This window comes from Lolium perenne, chromosome 7 (genome assembly GCF_019359855.2).
Source record: "Lolium perenne isolate Kyuss_39 chromosome 7, Kyuss_2.0, whole genome shotgun sequence".
NCBI classification, from domain to species: domain Eukaryota; kingdom Viridiplantae; phylum Streptophyta; class Magnoliopsida; order Poales; family Poaceae; genus Lolium; species Lolium perenne.
The window spans coordinates 254,663,226-254,684,372 of NC_067250.2; the positions used below are offsets into that span (position 1 = coordinate 254,663,226).

The 21,147-nt window shown below is 44.1% G+C and overlaps 1 protein-coding gene and 3 long non-coding RNA genes across 4 annotated transcripts; 1 reads left to right on the forward strand and 3 right to left on the reverse strand.

Moving 5' to 3' along the window:
• Nucleotides 1–901: 901 nt before the first annotated feature.
• LOC139833516 (uncharacterized) lies at nt 902–19,525 on the reverse strand. The gene is made up of 3 exons (XR_011749333.1): nt 19,424–19,525; nt 1,277–1,403; nt 902–1,190 (listed from the first exon to the last, which is right to left on the reverse strand). It is a non-coding gene; the product is annotated as an uncharacterized lncRNA (long non-coding RNA).
• Nucleotides 4,787–5,532, forward strand: LOC139833384 (acyl transferase 7-like). The gene has a single exon (XM_071823662.1). It carries the CDS (start codon nt 4,900–4,902, stop codon nt 5,353–5,355), a length of 456 nt encoding a protein of 151 aa, XP_071679763.1. The 5' UTR covers nt 4,787–4,899; the 3' UTR covers nt 5,356–5,532.
• On the reverse strand, nt 6,503–9,281 carry LOC127313437 (uncharacterized). Its single transcript, XR_007858997.2, has 3 exons — nt 9,154–9,281; nt 7,218–8,415; nt 6,503–7,131 (listed from the first exon to the last, which is right to left on the reverse strand). It is a non-coding gene; the product is annotated as an uncharacterized lncRNA (long non-coding RNA).
• LOC127313433 (uncharacterized) lies at nt 11,792–13,216 on the reverse strand. The gene is made up of 3 exons (XR_007858990.2): nt 13,137–13,216; nt 12,567–12,648; nt 11,792–12,117 (listed from the first exon to the last, which is right to left on the reverse strand). It is a non-coding gene; the product is annotated as an uncharacterized lncRNA (long non-coding RNA).
• Nucleotides 19,526–21,147: the final 1,622 nt, after the last annotated feature.

The window sequence follows — 21,147 nt, forward strand, 5'->3', positions numbered from 1 at the left end:
ATTGCATATAATTCTGGATCATTTTCTCAGTATCATACTTTTACCACTATGTTATGTTTGCACATTCGTTATTTACACTCATGCTTTCTTCTATATGAAGGTGATACCCAGCTTCGAGGAATTTCAATTGGGGTTGCTACATTGTGTGACACACACGTGCACGAGCAATGCCGTGTGGCCTGACATAATTAGACCCTTTATTTTGGAAGAGTGAGAAGAAGATTACACATATTTCAGTAGGATTCGACTTATTTATCCTTCGTTAGAAACTAAACAGTCACATCCAACAAGTAGATAATTTTCATGTGCACTTAAATTCTGTAATGGGGTAATTGTTTATATACGACCATCCATTCGTATTTAGCATTTGCGGGAGGTGGAATATATGAAATACACAATTAATCCATAAAGTTTTTGGCAGCTTTTCTCATAGTTTATATTCACATAACTTTTTTCACATGATCCGCAGCAACGTGCGGGCATTATCTAGTTACTTATAAAGAAGAAACCCACACCAACAAAATTCATATGCCTTTCAGGCTTTCCCCACCACAAAATGGTATTTGTACAAGCATTTCACACAATTAAAAAAAATGGCATCTCATAGTACTAACCTAAAAAATTAAAACCACTGATCAATGGAAGCACAAACTTGTCACATCTCCATTAGTAAATGAGCAAAATCAGCTCCATTTTGAAAACCCATTTCATAAGGTATATATTCCTGCTACTAAGCAAGCTACTAACAGAGTAACAGAACACATATGACATAACTATAAGCTCAATCCGCATCAAGAAAAAATATCAAGTTGCAGAATTACAAACCATCAATAACATCACTTGATTAACAACAGAACAGGAGTTGAAACACACCTAGGAGAAAAGGAATTATACCTTTCAATGGCAGAACCACGTCGATGAAGCCGCACAGCAGCAAACTAGGGTTGTCCTGCAGCTAGGAGGGGCAGGGGTGGCTCTCGGCTGCCAGTACATGCTGCGGGATGGCCCAAGAAGCAGGGCACGTGGCGGCATCGCTGGTCATCGGCAATGGAAATAGCTGCGCTGGACATTGTCGCCACACCTATACCACTTGCGATGTAGCACAACAACCAGGCCAAGCACTACTCCTTCCTCGAAGTACAGGTGCAGCAGCAGTAGCCGCAGCTCCTCGTGCCAGTATCTTCTCACGGCTAACAGCAGAATTACAAGGTTCAAGTTAGCTAGAAACATGGAAAGGAACTAGTAAATTACATTCGGAGAAGGCAGCGGAAGCTACCTTACTATGAGCCGTAGTCGTTCTTGTCCCCAGCGTTGTCCAAGTGGAGCTAGTCGGCGTTCCTAAACCCGCCTCCGCCTTGGTCTGCATGTTCTCGTACAGATCCAGTGCATCTCCACGTGTGTCACTGCATGAATAAAACGAGATAGTTGGTATTAACAAGATAGATATAAGAATTGAGGTTCTCAAGTTTCCATAAACAAACATATCTGGTTCATATACTAAAGTAAAAAAAAATATCCAAGCATTATCAAATGATTTATCATTTATGAGGCTACAAATATGATAAATATTTTCAACCATTATATAACTTTTCAAGCACGATCAAATTACAGAAGGTTGGTACATATATATCTGATCAAACTTTTTCGAGCATGATTTAACCCTAACCTACAACCTATATATCCGAATAACTTGCATCAAACCAGAACCCCGGCAAGTAATCAACTTACACTTCTGACCATGTAAGCTATAACACCAAGCGGTTACATACATCAAAATAAGCAAGAAGCGCTTCCATTATATCTAGGAGAACAAACTACTTATGGGTGCTGCCTTGAACAGGTACCAACGCCTCATGGGCGCTCCAAGTTCAGAAATTTCAATTACACGTGCAAGGCAGCCTCGAATCCAGCTAACAAACTAGCTGCAGCGATCCAGAGCAAACCTAAAACACCTTGTGAACCAAAGACTAGAAAACCTTGTGAACCAAAGACCGGCGGATGCAATCGTGTAATAGAGAAAGATTGCTTTTCCCCACTACATACACCTGTGCCAGGGGGGCCGGTGCAGCGTCCTGCGTCACAGGGATGCAATGTCTCACGAGCTTGCGAGTTGGAGGGGACAAAAGAGCTGTGTGAGGGAATAGGATGATGTACTATGGGGTTATTAGTGGTCAAGAAGTGTGTGATGGTAGTATTGGTATTTGGCTGATGTGGTCATCTTGTAGCTGGCTATATGTCTTTATAAGACTAGCATTGTATCATGTTCCAAAAATCAAGAATCAAAAACCCTAAATTTATCTTGCCCTTAATTCCTATTCTTAATTTCCTGCAATTTATCCTTCAATTGATGTCTTTCAATTACCTAGTTTTTCTACCAAATCTTCTCGATTTGTTGTCCTTGCTGATCCCAGTTCGTCAGATCCAATTAGGATCCTGACAAGCTGCTGGTCGTGCCGGGGGTGGAATTTGGTGGCGGTTAATTAAGGCCATCTGCCGTCTGTGGCTCGCGTCCTGGCGTCCTCTCCGGCATGATGCGGCTCCTTGGGGCTACGCCAGCTTCCTTCCCGAGCTGCAGAGGAAGAGAAAACGCAGCAGCGTCAGCGGGAGAGGAAGGGAGGACGTGAGGTGAAGGGGGGAGGAATTGCTGACCAGAGGCGTGCGTTGTTCAGAGGAGAGCGGCGCATCTGGAGGGACCGGTCGGCGTCCTCCTCCTAGACGAGCGCCGGAGACAGACCGCGCCGGCGAAGGGTGGGGGCAGCCGTGCAGGGACGTCGGGGAGCAGGAGAGCTGGTCGAGGCCCGGTTGGTTTGTCCTCGACGGCGGCCGGCAGGGGGTGCTAGGGTTCCGCGGGCGGAAACTTTGGAGGCGTGGGACGGCGAGGGAGATGGACGAGGGAGAGGCGGCGGGGATGGTGGCGGCCGGCGAGCTGCGGCGTTGGATGGCCGGCGAGCTGGTCCGGCGTTGGGTCGCATGCCCATTTCCCCATTTCGCGTGTTGTTGGTTAAGAACGAACCCAGTTCGCGTGATTATCTCTGAGTAGTAGGAGTACCTCCAAATCGCATTAAGTGCAGGATAAATAAAAGGGACGCCTCGATGGTAATGCCATTGCCTAACACAGCCAAAAAAGGAAAAGAAAACTAAGAAACAAAAGTCCCGCTACAGTATCTCGGGCCTAACAACAGCAATACATCCACCACCATGACAACACATGAATTACAGACTCTCCAAAAAACGACGCCTTCAAGAAGGGAACAGTGCTCAAACACCGTCGTCGTCCGATCAAAGATCTTAGATTTTCACCCTGAAGATAGTCCCCACTCTCAAAACAATGCCTCCACCAAGGTCACTGCCAGGCACAACCAGTTAAGGCCAGACCTTGGGTTTTCACCCTGAAAGGTAGGACTCTGCGCTTCACCTGTGTTGCCGCCCCCACTTCCAAACCGCTGCTGTGAAGCCGGGACACCAAGCAAGCCCCTCAACAGCGCGGAGACTTGAACCTCCCCTAGCTAGTCCTCCCCTCCGGCCTTTAAGAAATTCTCTTCTTCCGACTTTCATCATGGATCCATAGTCACTTGATGTCAACACAGAAAAAGAGCTTCGCGCCGCTCCCTCCAGAACCAAACGGTCGGAATAAACGCATGGGTGCGCGTGACCGAATACCTCCGATCCAGCAAACTCCAGGCAAAGCGCTGTTACATTCGCCGGCGGAGCCTTCCGGAACTCAACCCTCCGGCCAGATCACGAGTCCAGGCCTCCGCTTCACGCAAAAGAGGCCCTAGGACCGCCGCCTTTATTCAGGTCGGACCCCCACGTCGGCGACCATCGCGGGCTGGCCAACCCAACCCTTCACCGGCGACTCCATCGCCGGCTTCCAAGCACCCATGCCAAAATTTATTGAAAAATGAAAAACAACAAAGAAAACGTGGGCCACGACCCAAGCCAAAGCTGGCACAACTTCTTTGGAGCAAAAATTTATTGAAAAATGAAAAACAACAAAGAAAACGTGGGCCACGACCCAAGCCAAAGCTGGCACAACTTCTTGTGACAGCCCATTATGTTGATGATGCGTCGACAGCCGTTGGATGGAGAATTGGATATCAAGTGTCGCGGTTCGTCCTGCCCAGAGCTAAACCCTAAAGGGTTGCTGCCGCCGCCCGCTCTTGGGAAGTGGCTGTGACTTGATTTGCTGGTGACATGTAGGTGCAGTGGTTTTTTGAAGTTGATAACCTAGCTAGGCTGGCTCACGATGCATGTTTTCTCGTATGTGATGGTAGTCAAGTGGTCGTGTTAGATTTACAACTTTTATTGATTAACTAACTTAGCAATGTATTTTACTCCCTCCGTCAATGAAATATGTCACAAGTTTGTGAAAGTTTGGATGTATCTAATTTTAGACAAATTGTCGGAACTTTGTAGAGTTGAATCTCCATGGGTAGTACCTGTGAGAAGAAAGAAATGTAGGTGAGACCTGAGAGGGTAGGTATGTAGCAATAAGGAAGATGTGGCATGAACGAACGAGCGGGTGGTTCAGCTCACGTACGTAGACCCGTGTTGAGAGGAGGAAAAAGAAAAAAGAAAGGAGTAAAAGATAACGTTATGCTGGTTATTGTATTTTGTGGCCGGCCCGATCGATCGACCCCCGTGCGCAAAGCTAGCGGATCGATTTTTTTCCTCGCTTCCTTTCGTGCTGGTTGACGGATCCACGCGGGCAGCAGCGCGACCCGAAAGAAGGATGCCCGCGTGCACAAATCAGCCGCGCGTGTATATGTGAAGGGCCGGTCCACAGACACGTCGAGCCGGCGTGCACGTACGTGGGGCCGCGAGGTGATCCCGAGCCCGCCCGCCGCGTCCGTGGGCCCGCTCCCGATCCCGACGGAGCTCCGTCTGCAGTACCTGGCCATGGACATCTCCACGGAGTACATCGACCACTTCAAGGCCCGGTTCCTGGAGCAGACGGGCCACCGCTGCAGCGCGTTCGAGGTGCTGATCGCCAAGGCGCCTTCCCCAGGAGCTCCCCCGTGCGACGTGGTGCGGCTGATCCGGGAGGGCAAGAAGCGCCTCCCCGCCGAGTTCGCGCGCTGGAGCCGCGGCGAGCTGGAGGCGGACCCGTACCGGATCACCTCCGACTACCGGACGCTGCTCGTCTCCGACTGGTCGCGCCTCGGGTTTGCCGAGGTGGACTACGGGTGGGGCGCGCCCGTGCACGTCGTGCCGCTCACCAACCTCGACTACATCGCCACCTGCATCCTCGTCCGCCCCTCCGCGCACAAGCCCGGCGCGCGCCTCATCACCCAGTGCGTCGCCGCCGACGGCGTCGACGCTTTCCACCGGGACATGATGCGCCTCGACGACTGAGCTGCGATTGATCGGGCCGGCCGTCGGTACCTGCTGCCGGAGCAGAGGAAAACTATACCGCTGCTGCTACGCCCGCGATACATACATACATAATACGCGGCCTGTAATGCACAGCATCGTTGTAATGTTTGATTGATTCGTTGTATTCGATTGAATTCGTTCGTTTTTTGCCACTTAGCGATTCTTCTTCGAGATAGTTTACCAGCCTTGCTGCCAGCCAAGAAGTCTGCAACGATCGATCGAGACATCGAGTTGGTGGGAAGCCGCTGTCTCCTCTCACCTAAGCAAAGCAAAGCAGGACTTGAGTAGTAAGCACGGCGCGAGGAGCAAGCTGCGACCTGACTGACATGGGCTTCGTCTACCTTGCGCGCGTCCCAGTCAATCGCGATCCTGGTTTGTTGAGCTCCGGTAGCGTGCGCGGGTGTTAAAAATCGATTCTTTGCTTCTGCTCATCTCGGTGGCTTTTGTTGCGATGGCGACGCTTAGCACTAGCACGCGTGTGCTGGTGTGTTTGGCTGGTGATTCGGCGGTTCAATAAAAGAAGAAGCCGTTGCTCGTGTTCCAGAAGCTTAGCTACTGACCGCTCAAATAAAGAAGAAGAAGAAGTCTTCTTCTTCCCGTGTTTCTTGCCACTTGCGCCGCTGCACAGGCTGCCGAGCTTAGCTGCCGCCTGCTGTTGCCGTATCATTTTGTTCGGTTCTGCCAGCTTAAACCCTCTTGTTTCTGAACTGCTGTGAACGTGGTTCGGCCGGTAGAACAAGTTTGGGTGAGGGAATTGACGGGTGCCCAACTGCCACCGGAGTCCTCACATCTCTGTCGGTGCTGCCTGCCGTATAGCGGCCTGTGCCGACAAAAAAACCACAAAATTGACAAAAAGTCCGGCGCAAAATAACCTGCTTCTGAATTCAATTCACCAACTAACCTTCTAGAACATCTCCAGCTGTGTCCCTAGTTTTTAGATAAAAGGCACTAAGTGCCCAACTTTAAATTAATAAAGCCCTTAGGTTCGATAACAACGGATTAAACATGTTGCGGCATACAGCTTCGTCAAAGTAAAACATGTTGCGGCATACAGCTTAGCCAACTAGGATTCTACAACACGCTGCGTCGACCTTCCCCCTGGAAGTAGACTGGTGGCCCCCCTTCAGTCACTCTTCACGGCACATTTGGTGCGGATGCGGCGTGTAGTAGCTTGAGTTGGGTGGCCAGCCGTGTCCCTAGTCCCTACATGGTGTCACGCAACCGCACCAGATCACGCTTATGGGGGCGCCGACAACGCCTACCGCGTTTGCGGTCCTCTCCTCAGCCACGCCCCCAAGACGGCATCCCTAATAGATTTTTGACTTAATTTTTTGCAATTAGAAAATTACAGAAATGAAAACACACAGTGTCGGCCATAATTTGAAGTACTGGCAGCCAAAACGCCACAAGGTCCAGTCACACATATTACAACACCGCATGAATAGAATGGAAATCAAATGGAAGATGGATCCTCCGCTGTTGGCGTCCGCTCTTCCACGAAAGATGACCCTTCCATCATTCCGGTGTCGTCGATGCCCTCCTTTATTGCAAGATGGCGGCCTGCTCCTCCATATACCACGTCTTCGCCTTCGGGTCCATGTTCAACGTGCCGACAATCAAGATCATGAGAAGTCCACCTTCCTTTTATTCACCGCAACTCATTACTTCTCGAGCTCGATCATGTTCTTGCTTCTTCATCATCATCACCCACCTTGCATCACTATAGGATCCGTCAGTTTAGGTGTGCTCGTGGATCTGACAGAGCCCGGATTACTAATCATCCAAGTAAAAACATATTGCAGGCTTTTGATACGACGAAATTGGAACATGGTGGATCATACTTAGTTGGCAGTTGGCACCCATGAAAAGCTTCATGCCCAGATGAAAATCCATCACCACCATCATCTTGGCATGATTTCCACACCAACACCACGTAGTTCCACCCTCCCGGGGCAACCTTGCACCCTTCATCTTTGTCGGCTTATCAGCATGATCCGAGCAAGGCAAACTCATAGCCCCTACCAAGCTAGACAACTAACACAATAATAAATCACGAAGAATCGATGAGGGTTTTTATAGGACTGGCTGAGGAGAAATAGCGGGAAAGAAGTGACGGGAAGGAGAGGGGCTTACTGCGTTGGCCCAAAGTGGCAGGAGCTTATGTCTCTAGCTTTGAGAGGTAAGTCCTTTACTCGGCCTGCCGTTGTGCAGGGTCGGACGCCTAGGCGCTAACCGAAGCAGCATCAAGCTGTTCTGCACCTACTGCGCTAGCACTGAGAGGTTGCCCCGTACCACACTAGGCTCGAGCGGTGGTGTATTATTCATGCAAAGTCCTAAAATTGTGTGTTATCTGCAAAATTCGATCTTTTCTTGTCTATTTCATGGCTTGGAAAATTAGGGCCCGATCCACCCTACCTTTATATTGGTTCAAAACTGATTTTCTAGAGACTGTGTTTAAAACTGAATTTACTCGTTTAATCACCATTAAGTCTTACCTTAACTTAACTGGCTCATACTCTACTCTAGAATCCTCTAAGTGACTACTTGTTTTATTTATGAAGCTGTGTAGATACTTAAGAAGGTATGGACAAATAAACATATAAATGCACTAGAATACTATAGTAGTCATGAATTTATTTGCTTAAGAATGTTTTATTTATTGTTTTCCTATAGGTTTGGCAAAATGTATCTAAGCAGGTAACAAAATGTATGTATAGTTTTGGCAAATATGCATACATGATCATGGGTACACAATTTTCGGCTAGTTCTGTTTAAAATATTATTGTGAGATAGTGTATCGAAAAATGTGTGAATAAAAACAACATACATTACGTGAAATGATGGTTTATTTTTTATGAGAAGTTTTTACCCCTGGCCCTCCAGACAAGTCTAGTTATTATAAATAAAAAAGTCTAGTATAAATACACAACAAGTTCAACCGTTCTGGATTTGGCGTCGTCAAATTAGTTTAAAGTTGTCAAATTAGTTCAACCTCCGCCTCCGCCGCCACCACCTCCAGGTCCAGCTGCTGCGCCTCAACTATGAAATAAGCAAGTAATTCGTAAAACTACTTTTTTTAAAAGTCAACATGAAAGGGTACGAGTTTATTTAAACCAATTGACATTATCCGTTCATCTAATTCCAATTCAACAGCTTACAAAAGTTCGTTCGAAAGATTGATTAGTTTAGTTAATAATTGTGTTTACTCCTTTTGTTGCACCACCAAGATATTGTCAAGTACATACATGGATCAAAAAAAAATCTAATTAACTAGGTAATCTGCAAAACCAGTATATTATCTCAAACAGGGTACTACATATTTCATTTTCTATTTATGTTGCACAATATTTACAACATTACTCTAATATGATGAACGAAATGCAGCTCTGACTGCCTTTCCGTAAAAAAAAAAAGTTAGTAGTAAGACTAAGAGTTATATGCGTGAAACATCATTATAATGCATGGTTTCTACACTTAAAATAAAATTAAATCGTGATATTTAAAATTCATCAATTGATGGTACCCAGTTGCTAGCAAGACACACAATTACAACTTATTGTTATGTTGGTGAATTGGTATCCATGATCCAAGTTCTTAGGACCGCGGGAGATACCCTAAAGCGTCAGTTAGATAGATGTTGTTCCGAACTAGCAAGATGATGGGTTAAATGACTGAGATGATTGTTCCGGCTGCGTTCCACACGGCCTACCATTTTAATTCTGAAACACCAAACAAAATTCTAACCCGAATTCAGACAAGTAGGTTGGTGAATCTCACCGGTCGGCGAGGAAGAGGAGGAAGTCGTCGTCCAAGAACCGGTCGAGCTGCTCTGCGCCTACCGCGCTAGCATTGAGAGGTTGCCCCTTACCACGCTTGGCTCGAGCGGCCGTGTATTATTTCTGCAAAATCCTAAAATCGTGTATTAATTGCAAAATTCGATCTTTTCTTGTCTATTTCATGGCTTGGAAAATTAGGGCCCGATCCACCCTACCTTCATATGGGTTTAAAACTGATTTTTTCGAGATTGTGTTTAAAACTGAAGTTACTCGTTTAAAAATCACCATTTAGTCTTACCTTAACTTAACTGGCTTATACTCTAACTCTATTCTAGAATCCTCTAAGTGACTACTTGTTTTATTTATGAAACTGTGTACATACTTAAGAACGAAACGCGCGCGACGTGTGCTCGATGGACCACGTGCAGGCTGTCTCCGTTTTTCCTTCCCAGATCAAACGAGATTCGATATCAAAACATCCTAACCCACCTATTCTTTGCTCCTTTTAGGATGACTTCCACATACAGTACTACGTGGAATTTGAGCCGCATAAAACACTGGCGCTGCATACAGCCAACACGTGCTATGTATTTGTTGACAAGAAAAAGGAGATGTAAAAAAGAAGGAAGGCAAAATCATCCCAAGATTATGCTCGTCTTTGATTTCACGGCCGGAACTGGGCGCAAAGACGAGAAAAACAGATCCTATGATGTAGAAGAAGAAAAGGATGGAGAGGCATGCATGTTAATTTACCTCTAGGAGGAACGGCCGGCGGCTCCAAACAGCCTCCTCCCTATGTATGCAGCCGTCTTCACCACGGAGGCCCAGTCTAGAGCGGCAGCAAGCTCATTCCCCATGCCACGCCATGGGCGGCGGCGCCGCCGAGATGAAGCATGGCAGGCTCGTCTCCTCTCCTCTCCTCTCCTCGCCAAAGTCCAAAGTCACAAGTCACGCGAAGCCGACACGCGGCATGTGGTCATGGGGCTTGTACTTATAGATGGAAGGAGGGCCGAGAGGATTTGGGGAAGATTTAAATTTTCAGGAAAACAAGGCTGGGGGAGAGCGGGAAGAAGATCATAGCTAATTTCTTCATCTCCTTGATCATGCGGAGCATCGGACCGCTGGGATTTGCTTTGCCACGGATAGGTGACATGGACAACACATGCACCATGCAATTAAATAGCCAGTAATCACAGGCTAAATTTGAGGCAATTTATTATGGAATACGGGAGGGAGAGCAGCTCAATTCTGGAGGTAGTTATTAGTGACTGTAGGGTTCCCGAGGGAGGACTTCTTTTGGAATTTGGAGGAGAAACCCAATCTCTCCAGATTAACGTTTGCTTTTTTCGTTTCTTTTGGCCTCATCGAATTGTCCTCTGATGCATGGATTCCAAGCTAGGCCTGGAAACATTTCTCTTGTGCCTTTTCTTCATATGCCTAGCGTTACTAAATACTAACACCGTTATATTCAGTAAAATGCATGAAAACTTATACTGATGCAACAACGACACAAGAAAATCCTCTAAGAAAATTATATCAAATCTAAAATCACTACAACAGCCGTGGCGCACCTAGCGGATCATCGTCGCCGCCAACAGCTGTTAGACTGTGAAGGCGACGTACAAGTGAAGCTAGCGGACTTTTGTCCTTCTCCTGGCCACGGCTTCCCTCTTGAGCGGGGCATAATTAAATGATGCGAAGCTACTTCTCGTGATCTTCTTTATATGGCCTTATCAAAAAACTGAGCAAGTACCTACTGACCAAGAAATTTTCTTTAAGAAAAACAATTGATAAGCTAATCAACTAATTACATGTGCAACTAATTACATGTGCGTTAGAGATTAAAAAAAATTAGCAAAACAAGTGGTAGGCGCTAATTCCTTCATCTTCCTAATGATCATGGGGAGCAATGGACCCTCTGGATTTGTCGCTGGTAGTTATTATAGACTGTACGAGGAGGAGAGCACCTCAATTATCTAGAGGTAGTCATTATGGACTGTAGGACCCTGAGGGAGGGCTTCTGTTGAAATTCGGAGGAGAAGCCCAAGCTGTGCTCCAGAATTAACGTTTGCTTTCTTTTCCTTTAGCCTGATCAAATTGTCATCTCTGCATGGATAAGAAGCTAGCCCTGAGATTTCTTTTTTTCTTCTTCTGCTGGCTGTTCAGGTGCCTGTGGTTGCTAACACCATTATATTTAGTCAAATACTTCAAAGTAAACTTTGTTTGATACAACAATAACATAAAAAAATTAAAATTCTGGAAGCAAGACGATCGTCGACGCTGAGATCAGCATCGCAGTCAACAGCTGTTACAACGGCCGGAGAGTGTCAAGCAGTGAATGCCACGTACAACTGAAAGCTGGCGATTTTTGTCCCTCTACTTCTCTTGGCTACGGCTTGGCTCTTGAGCAGCCAGTGCCTTTTCCCAACGTCCTAATGCAACGATGCAAAGTTACCTCTTGTCTTCTTTATATGAGCAATCAGCATGTGCGTTCGAGATTAAATTTGTTGGCAAAACCTCTGCTGCTTTCTTGTACAATTAGATCATTAAATGTTAATATGGAAAAATTCAGAATTTTGGCATGCCCTACACTCTTTTTTGGACTTCTCGGTCACACAGTAAACATTTGACAATAAAGGTGCAAAGAGCACAACACTTGTGGCATCTAAAGACGGATGAAAATTAAGGGCAGATGTTACAAAACGTGCAAAGGAGATAAATATTACAAGTCCTGATTGTTGAAACAAGATTGTTCCCCTGATAAATATTTATGTGTGAGCATTAAACCAGTACAACACTGGCCACAGCCAACCAAGATGCAGAAACACCAGAGCATGCCCGGTCACGACGGCACAAAGAAGCAGCCAGTCAGCGATGGAGTCCACGCTGACCAGGCCGTGACGTCCTGCTCAACACCGGGTAGCATCAGGACCCTCCCCTGATGCACCAGACCAAGCGACGGAACCTGCAAATCACATAAAAAGAAATTATTATCATGTTTGGTTATTACTGATACTATCATCGATTCCTTACATAGAAACCATTTCGCTATAGAGCAAGTTCACAAAAGACCACATCAATATAGTCAGGCATGAAGATCTGCTGCTCAGATACAAGGCGACACGTGTGCATGCAGAGATGGGATGGAAACTTTGACATTAATCTCTAGAATGATTTTCTTTTCCCGAATGAAATGGTTTTTTGACATTGTCAAAGCAACAAGTATGCATGCAAACAGGTCACTAGCTATTAGGTACATGCCACAGCAGACACAGCTAGAATAGACGAGTAGCTAGTTCTCAGGTTTTAGTAATAGCTACTGAAGACAAAACAAAAGAGAGATCAAAGCAGCTCCCAGGTCTAGGAGCTCATTATATACAAATATAAGTCTACACTATGACATTGAGTAACTACCTGCAAACCAGTGTGTCGTGGCTGCAACTATCACAACCCTGGAGCTTTGTGAATCATTCAGTATACATACACAGTCCAGGTCCTGGAGAAACTTCCAAGTCAGACACGACCGAGCCAACATTCAGCAAATAGACCAACCGAGACAATAGCCACTTGGCATTTCAAAAATAAAGCCACGTGTGCTCATGCAGCGTTCTCATGGACTAAGGATACCCATCAGCTAAACTTGATAACTATCAGAAAGAGTATGATAGCCCAGCCTGTAGCAGCATCAACAACCACTAAATAAGATCAGAAGGGTACAACAGTACCAACAGTAAAGCGCCAGTAGCATAGGCTCACAAAGGAGGTAGAGGTGAAACAATCAAAACTCAATGTCATCTTCTTTTCTTTAGTTAACAACAACATATCATGGAAAAAGCATGCTATTCAAAAGAATTAACATTGACATATTGAAAGTATACCGTGATTATGCTTAAGCAACAAACACCCACATAGAAAAAAAAATCTCACATAAAAAGATTCAGAAATGCCGGACAGGTTGCCCCAAATCTATTCTTAAGCACTAACCTGATCATTGGCGTTTGCGTTTCTCAGTTTGTGTGTATATATAGCTATATACCGACCTATAATCATCTCAACTCATTCTGCAAACCAGGATCAAAAAAGTCAAAATTAGTTTTCTCAATGATAACAGTAGACATAAGAAGGTAAGCACACATGCTGTCCAGAGAAGCATCATTGTAGGTTTAAGCACTTGTTTCAATTGCACCCAAACAATTCATTGTAAGACTAACAATATTTTTTTTAAAAAAAATCATATAACTAAGTATTGTGCACCTTCTGATGTAGGTTTTAGCACTTGTTTCAATTGCACACAAACAATTCATTGTAAGACTACTAATATATATTTTTAAATTTTTTTATGTAACTATGTATTCTGCAGCCCCAGTAGACAGTGGAATCCTAACTGCAACACGAGATACATCTCTACTGCCATTTCATTTTTGGGTACTATTTTACAGGAGTTCAATTAATGCAGCTCAACAAGGCGCTAGTATATTTTTTCTTGACCAAAATTGCACCTTTGGGGGGCGTTGCCTTGGATAGTTGGATCCTTTCATATAGAGCAGCCGGGTGGAGCTCTCGAAGCAGTTGACACATGCTCGTCCCCCAGCCTTGAGGCACAACTGCAGCATGGTGTTAAAGACGTGGCGACCCAGAGCTGGCCATATCGTCGCGTGGAGGGTGTCATCCGGGACCTAGTGAGCGTGATGCAGGCGTAGTAGTTAGGGCGCGCACATGTGGTACCAAAATCCATAACAACAATTATATGGTACCTGAAACAAGACAAGGATGATATATTATTTCCAGAATTGTTAAAGGCTAAGTTTAACTGACATGTAGCAACAGAAGCGAGGGGAAACCACAATGCTTGAAATTATTGCGCCATGTGTTTGATCACGGCAACACAACATAGTTGTGGTTCCATGAATGGACAATTTCACCAATGTGTAATTTGTTTATAGCTTTCCAATGCCACATTGAACCTATCACATGCTTTTAACTTTGCAATGCCACAGCAAACACAAAAAATAAGAATGCAGCTCGGAGGGACAAACACATGCATCCTAATTAATTAGATCATTGTTGGCTCATGTTGGAGCACAGAACAACAACGGCTAGATGCCCATGAAATGACAGAGAACGCACACATAAGAAGGGGAGAAGCGGAAAATCACCTTAACTGGAGACAAAGAAGCCAAAGGCCTACAACCAACAAGCGAGGCGCAGGAGGCCGCGGCAAGCATGCAACCACACCACCCAGGCTTCTAGGATCTGCCAGTTATACAAATCAGGTAAAATTAGGACATCAAGGAAATTGAAAATGGCAACATGTACAAAAGGTATTATCAATAAAAAAAATGCACAAGAAACCATGTCATTTAAGTAAAAATTATGTGATCATTATCACAAATGAAGATAATAACTTGAACAAAATACTCATTAAAGCAAGCCTGCCATGACTCCCTTTGAAAAAGAAAACCATAGCTACAATTTCTGCGACTTGGAACCGGTCAACTTGTAAATTATAATGGTGTGTTGCTTCTGGCATGCATAGGATTCGAAGTGAAGGGATACACATTGTTTAGCTGGCATGTTTTCTTTTGCCTAATAGCATGTATCTCAGAAGTATAAACATTGCCAAGAAATTTTCAAGCGCAAACTCAATTGAAGATAGATGACTGTGACCTACAAATCTGAGCAATGACTAGCCATTCAGCTACCAGCCTACAAAGTTGAAGTGTTTTTTTTTTCCAGAAAAGGCAGGAACATTCATCTACGACTTGTAGCCGTTCTTTGTCCATGAATTGTGAGTGGTGGAAGTATCTCCCCTGAAAAACCCGCTGCCCATCATCACCATCACAGCTGCCTTGGGCTCTACCACAATCCTAGGATATCTAAGGTTTTCCCCATACACACAAAAAAACATAAAGCAACTGTGTTCCATCAGAAAGAAAGAAACAGACGCGAGGTCCAGGAAGGATGCGCCATCGACCTCACCGGCGGTGGAGGCAGATGGGTCAATAAGCAGCACCAGCAGCCCGCCGCCCCCGGCATCGGAGAAGAGCAGCCGCAGTCGGTCGACCTGCTTGTTCCCGAGGAGGCACACCTGGAGGGACAAGTTTCTGGATGCAGCCACACCACCCAGGCTTCTAGGACCTGACATGCATACAAATCAACTAAATTGAGGGCATCAAGGAATTTGAAAGTGGCAACATGTACAAAAGGTATAATCAATAAAAGAAATACACACAAAACCATGTCAAGCATATATTTAAGTATGATCAAACACCGAGACCAGAAAATTTGATCATGTATTTCAAACGTAAAGCACACATGGAATGTGTCAGACATAAGACTTTACCTCATTGTAGGCCAATGCAAAGGACACATCGCCTCTCGTGGGACCAGCCCACCAAATAATAATTTAAATGATCTTATATATGCTTTTGAACCTTACAAGTATGGCAAGAAAATGTATGCACTCACGAGAATTAACCGTAAACTTAATTTCTTAAAGCATATTATATGAAAATATGGATTACAAACTGATTAAAAATATCAAAGTTAAGATGAGTAAGCAAAAGCTGAGTATATAAAATGGCACAAATTCTAAGTTTCAAAAGACGGCGTTAGTAATTTTACGTCGTGATTCTTAATTCACTAACACCATGTGTGATGAAAAAATATAGCTTTCTAGCTAATTATACAATGCTGGCACAAACAGTTGCATATCCAAACAAAAGTTAGAAGTAGTACTGATTAAGTTCCTAATTCTAGTTAAACTATATAAAGAAGCAGAAAACTTGTCAGTTGCGCACTCACTGTAGCTTTCTTGCCAAATTACAACCATAAACAAATAAATGTGGCATATAACAAAACAGAAAAGTACTCACATTCAGGTCCTACTTCTATCTAGAAATCAAATTCCTTATAAAGAAGAGACCCACGCAAACAATATTCATATGCCTTTCACCTACTGAACATCGATACTTAATACTTCAAACTCTGGCGTGTCCATACATGATACTACACCGATACTCCGATAGCCTGATACGCTGACAGCACACATATTCCAGGAGTATCATCTTTTCCGTTTTAACAAGAAATAAAAGAAATGCCGACAAGCTGCCGGTGACATCGTCGAAAGCCCAGTGGAAGCCCACTATTAAACCTGGCAGCTAGGGACGCCATCGATGTATTTTGCAAGTATAACTGAATGGGGCACAGTACAATGATAGAGGAATTTGATGAGATGACCATTTGGCCATTGAGGACTTTAAAAATATTCTTTATCTTTATTACAAGCCGCTTTAATATTTTTATCAAGCAAGGCGGTGGATACGCAGTATTTTGATCAGCATTCTATATTCTTTATCTTTATCACAAGAAATTTTATTAATTTTTATATGTATACTTGCCGTATCGCGGTATTGATGTTTCTAGAAATTTGCCATGTCCCCGTACTAGTATCGGTGCTTTGTAGCCTTTCACCACCAGAAAATGGGTATTTGTACAAGGCTTTCACACAATTAAAAAATGACATCTCATAGTATTAACCTAAAAAAATTAAACCACCCTTCAATGGAAATGAGCAAAATGTGCTCCATTTTGAAAACCCGTTTCATAAAATAATTGTATTCCTGCCAAAGCAAGCTACTAACAGAATAACAGAACACATATCCATAAACTCAATCCGCATGAAGGAAAAATCTCAAGCTGCAGAGTTACTAACCATCAATAACCTCACTTTGATTAACACAACACGAGTTGAAACAGACCTAGGAGATAAGGATTTATACCTTCCAATGCTGCGGAAGCAAACTAGGGTTGTCTGCAGATAGGCAGGGGCAGGGGTGGCTCTTGGTTGCCGGTCCATGCTTGGGGAGGCCTGAGAAGAAGGGCATGTGGCAGCATCGCTGGCATCGGCACTCGCAATAGCTGCACTGAACATTGTCATCACACCAATACCACTTGCGTTGTAGCACGATAACCGGGCCACGCACTCCTCCTTCCTCGAAGTACAGGTGCATCTCCACGTGTGTCACTGCATGCATAAAGCGAGATATTTAGATTTACGAAGATAGATTTAAGAATTAAGGTTCCCCGGGTTTTCAAAAACAAACATATCTGGTTCATATCCTAAAGTAAAAAATCTCCAAGCATTATCACATGATTTATGAGGCTACAAATATGATAAATCTTTTCAAGAATGATATAACTTTTCAAGCACAAATCAAATTACGTAAGGCCGCTACATATCAAATCAAACATTATCGAGCATTACTAAAACCTAACCTACAAGTTATATATCAGAATAACTTGCATCAAACCATAACCTCAGCAATTAATCAACTTACACTTCTGACCATGTAAGCTATAACACCAAGCGGTTACATACATTAAAATAAGCAAGGAGCGCTTCCCTTATATCAAGGAGGAGAACACACTACTTATGGATGCTGGCTTACACAGGTACCAACGCCTAATGGGGCTCCCAGTTCTGAAATTTCAAATACAAGTGCAAGCTAGCCTCGAATCCGGCTAACAAAGTAGCTACAGCAATCCTAGAGAAAACCTAGAACACCTTGTCAACCAAAGACCGGTGAATGCAATTAATTGACTCCACTTTATCTAGATACGGATGTATGTAGATGCTTTTGTTAACTAGATACATCCATATCTAGACAAAGTGAAGTCAATTAATTTGGATCGGAGGGAGTATTTGAAATCTATTCACCACGATTTCAGGTATGAACTGTTAGCTAACATGAGATGTCCGTGGAATAGCAACTGAAGTATTCGCTCTCTTGTCATATGATGGCACACATCATCTTACTCTTGCTCATGGGGATTTTTTTCATCAATAATTAAGCTTCCTCCAGTATGTTATGGGATTATTCTAGATTATATTTGTATAAATTAATTTCAGTGATGTTTATCTCATAATAAGGTATAAAAATGTGGAAACTAACCTCTATTGTATAAAAATGTGGAAACTAACCTCTACTTATCATCGTTTCTGATGAAATCAAAGCCCGCTCTCGACGGGAGTCCTAGCATTTCCAGCTAGTTGCATTCCAAGCTGTGCTAGCGGCGGCCTCAAAGGTTGTCATTACTAGATATCTAAGTGTAGACCTTCCTGAATACATAAATAAGAGAAAACATACAATGAGTGTAAATATTTCCTATATATTAACGTATTTTTTGTTCAATCAATACTGGTGAATAAATAAAAAATGAGAAAACAATCCCTAAACCAAAAGTTTGATTTAAAGATCGATCCTTCCTGGCACAAAAAAATAGTGGCATATAACAAAACATAAAAGTACCCACATTCAGGACCTACTTCTATCTAGAAATCAAATTCCTCATAAAAAGAAGAAACCCACACCAACAATATTCATATGCCTTTCAACTACGGAGCACCGATACGTCAAACTCTGCCATGTGTCCACGTATGATACTCCACCGATACTCCGATAGCCTGATACGCTGGCAATACACATATCCCAGGAGTATCAACTTTTCAATTTTAAAAAGAAATAAAAGAAATGCCGACAAGCTGCTAGGGACATCGTCGAAAGGGCAGGGACACGGGAAGCCCAGTGGAAGCCCACTACTAACCCTGGCAGCCAGGGACGCCATCGATGTATTTTGAAAGTATCACTGCAGGGGGCACAGTATAATGATACAGGAATTTGATGAGATGACCATTTTGTCATTAAGGACTTTAAAAATATTATTTATCTTTATTACAAGCCAGTTTATTAATTTTTATCAGCATGGAGGCAGTGAATACAACAATATTTTGATCAGCATTCTATGTTCTTTATCTTCATCCCAAGCCATTTTATTAATTATTATATATATACTTGCCATATCGCGGTATTGTTGTTTCCAGAAATTGTCGTGCCCCCGTACTCGTATCGGTGCTTTGTAGCCTTCCACCACCAGGAAATGGGTATTTGTACAAGCCTTTCACACAACTAACACAATGACATCTCATAGTACTAACCTAAAAAATTTAAACCACCCTTCAATGGAAGCACAAACTTGACATCTCCATCCAATGGAAATGAGCAAAATGTTCTCCATTTTGAAAACCCATTTCATAAGATAATTATATTCCTACTGCCAAGCAAGCTACTAACAGAATAACAGAACACATATCCATAAGCTCAATCCGCATCAAGGAAAAATCTCAAGATTCAGAGTTACTAACCATCAATAACCTCACTTTGATTAACAGAACAAGAGTTGAAACATACCTAGGAGATAAGGATTTATACCTTCCAATGGCAGAACCACGTCGATGAAGCCAGGCAACAGCAAACTAGGGTTGTCTGCAGCTAGGCAGGGGCAGGGGTGGCTCTTGGTTGCCGGTCCATGCTGCGGGAGGCTGAGAAGCGGTGGCATGTGGAAGCATCGCTGGTCATCGGCACTGGCAATAGCTGCGCTGACATTGTCGCCACACCAATACCACTTGCGTTGTAGCACAACAACCGGGCCAAGCACTCCTCCTTCTTCGAAGTGCAGGTGCACTTCCACGTATGTCGCTGCGTGCATAAAGTGACATATTTAGAACTAAGAAGATAGATTTAAGAATAAAGGTTCTCGGGTTTTCAAAAACAAACATATCTGGTTCATATCCTAAAGTAAAAATCTCCAAGCATTATCACATGATTTATGAGACTATAAATATGATAAATCTTTTCAAGAATGATATAACTTTTCAAGCACAATCAAATTAAAGAAGACCACTACATATCGAATCAAACATTTTCGAGCACGATTAAACCCTAACCTGCAAGTTATATATCTGAATAACTTGCATCAAACCAGAACCTCACCAAGTAATCAACTTACACTTCTGACCATGTAAGCTATAACACCAAGCGGTTACATACATTAAAATAAGCAAGGAGCGCTTCCCTTATATCTAGGAGAAGGGACTACTGATGGGTGCTGCCTTACGCAGGTACCAACGCCTCATGGGGGCTCCCAGTTCTGAAATTTCAAATACGAGTGCACGCTAGCCTCGAATCCGGCGAACAAAGTAGCTGCAGCAATCCTAGAGCAAACCTAGAACAGGTTGTAAACCAAAGACCGGTGAATGCGATCGCGTAAGAGTGACATATCACTATTTTCCCCTACATACACCGAGGACCAGTGCAGCATCCTTCGTCATAGAGATGCAAGGTCTCACCAGCGGGCATGTCGGAGGGGACGACGGGGCTGCTGCTCGTGCCAGGGGTGGAACTTCATGTCAGAGACGGCCTAACAATAGTAATTTTCCGTCATGATTCTTAATTCACTTAACACCATGTGTGAAGAAAAAATATAGATTTCTAGCTAATTATGCGATGCTAGTTCAAACAAAGCTTATCCAAACTGAAGTGATAAGTTGTACCGATTAAGTTCGTAACTCTAGGAGTTGAAACCCCCCTAGGAGAAAAGCCGTTATACCTTCCCCTGGCAGAACCCCGTCGATGAAGCCAGGTAGCAGCAAACTAGGGTTGTCCTGCAGCTAGGCAGGGGCAGGGGTGGCTCTCGGCTGCCAGTACATGCTGCAGGATGGCCCGAGAATCAGGGCACGTGGCGGCATCGCTGGTCATCGGCAATGGAAATAGCTGCGTTGTACATTGTCGCCACATCAATACCAATTGCGATGTAGCACAACAACCAGGCCAACCACTACTCCTTCCTCGAAGTACGGTGTGCAACAAGATGAGCCGCAGCTCACGCCAGTATCTTCTCACAACTAACGGCAGATTACAAGGTTCAAGTTAGCTAGAAACATGTAATGGAACTAGACAATTACATTCGGAGAAGGCAGCTGAAGGTACCTTATTATGAGCCGTAGTCGTTCTTGTCCCCAGCGTTGTCCAAGTGGAGCTAGTCGGCGTTCCTAAACCCACCGCCGCCTCGGTCTGCATGTTCTCATACAGCTCCAGAGCATCTCCACATGTGTCCCTGCGTGAATAAAGCGACATAGTTGGAATTAACAAAATAG

Excerpts from the sequence above, each read along its gene's own strand:
- LOC139833384 (XM_071823662.1), top strand. The coding sequence starts at position 4,900 with ATGGACATCTCCACGGAGTACATCGACCACTTCAAGGCCCGGTTCCTG.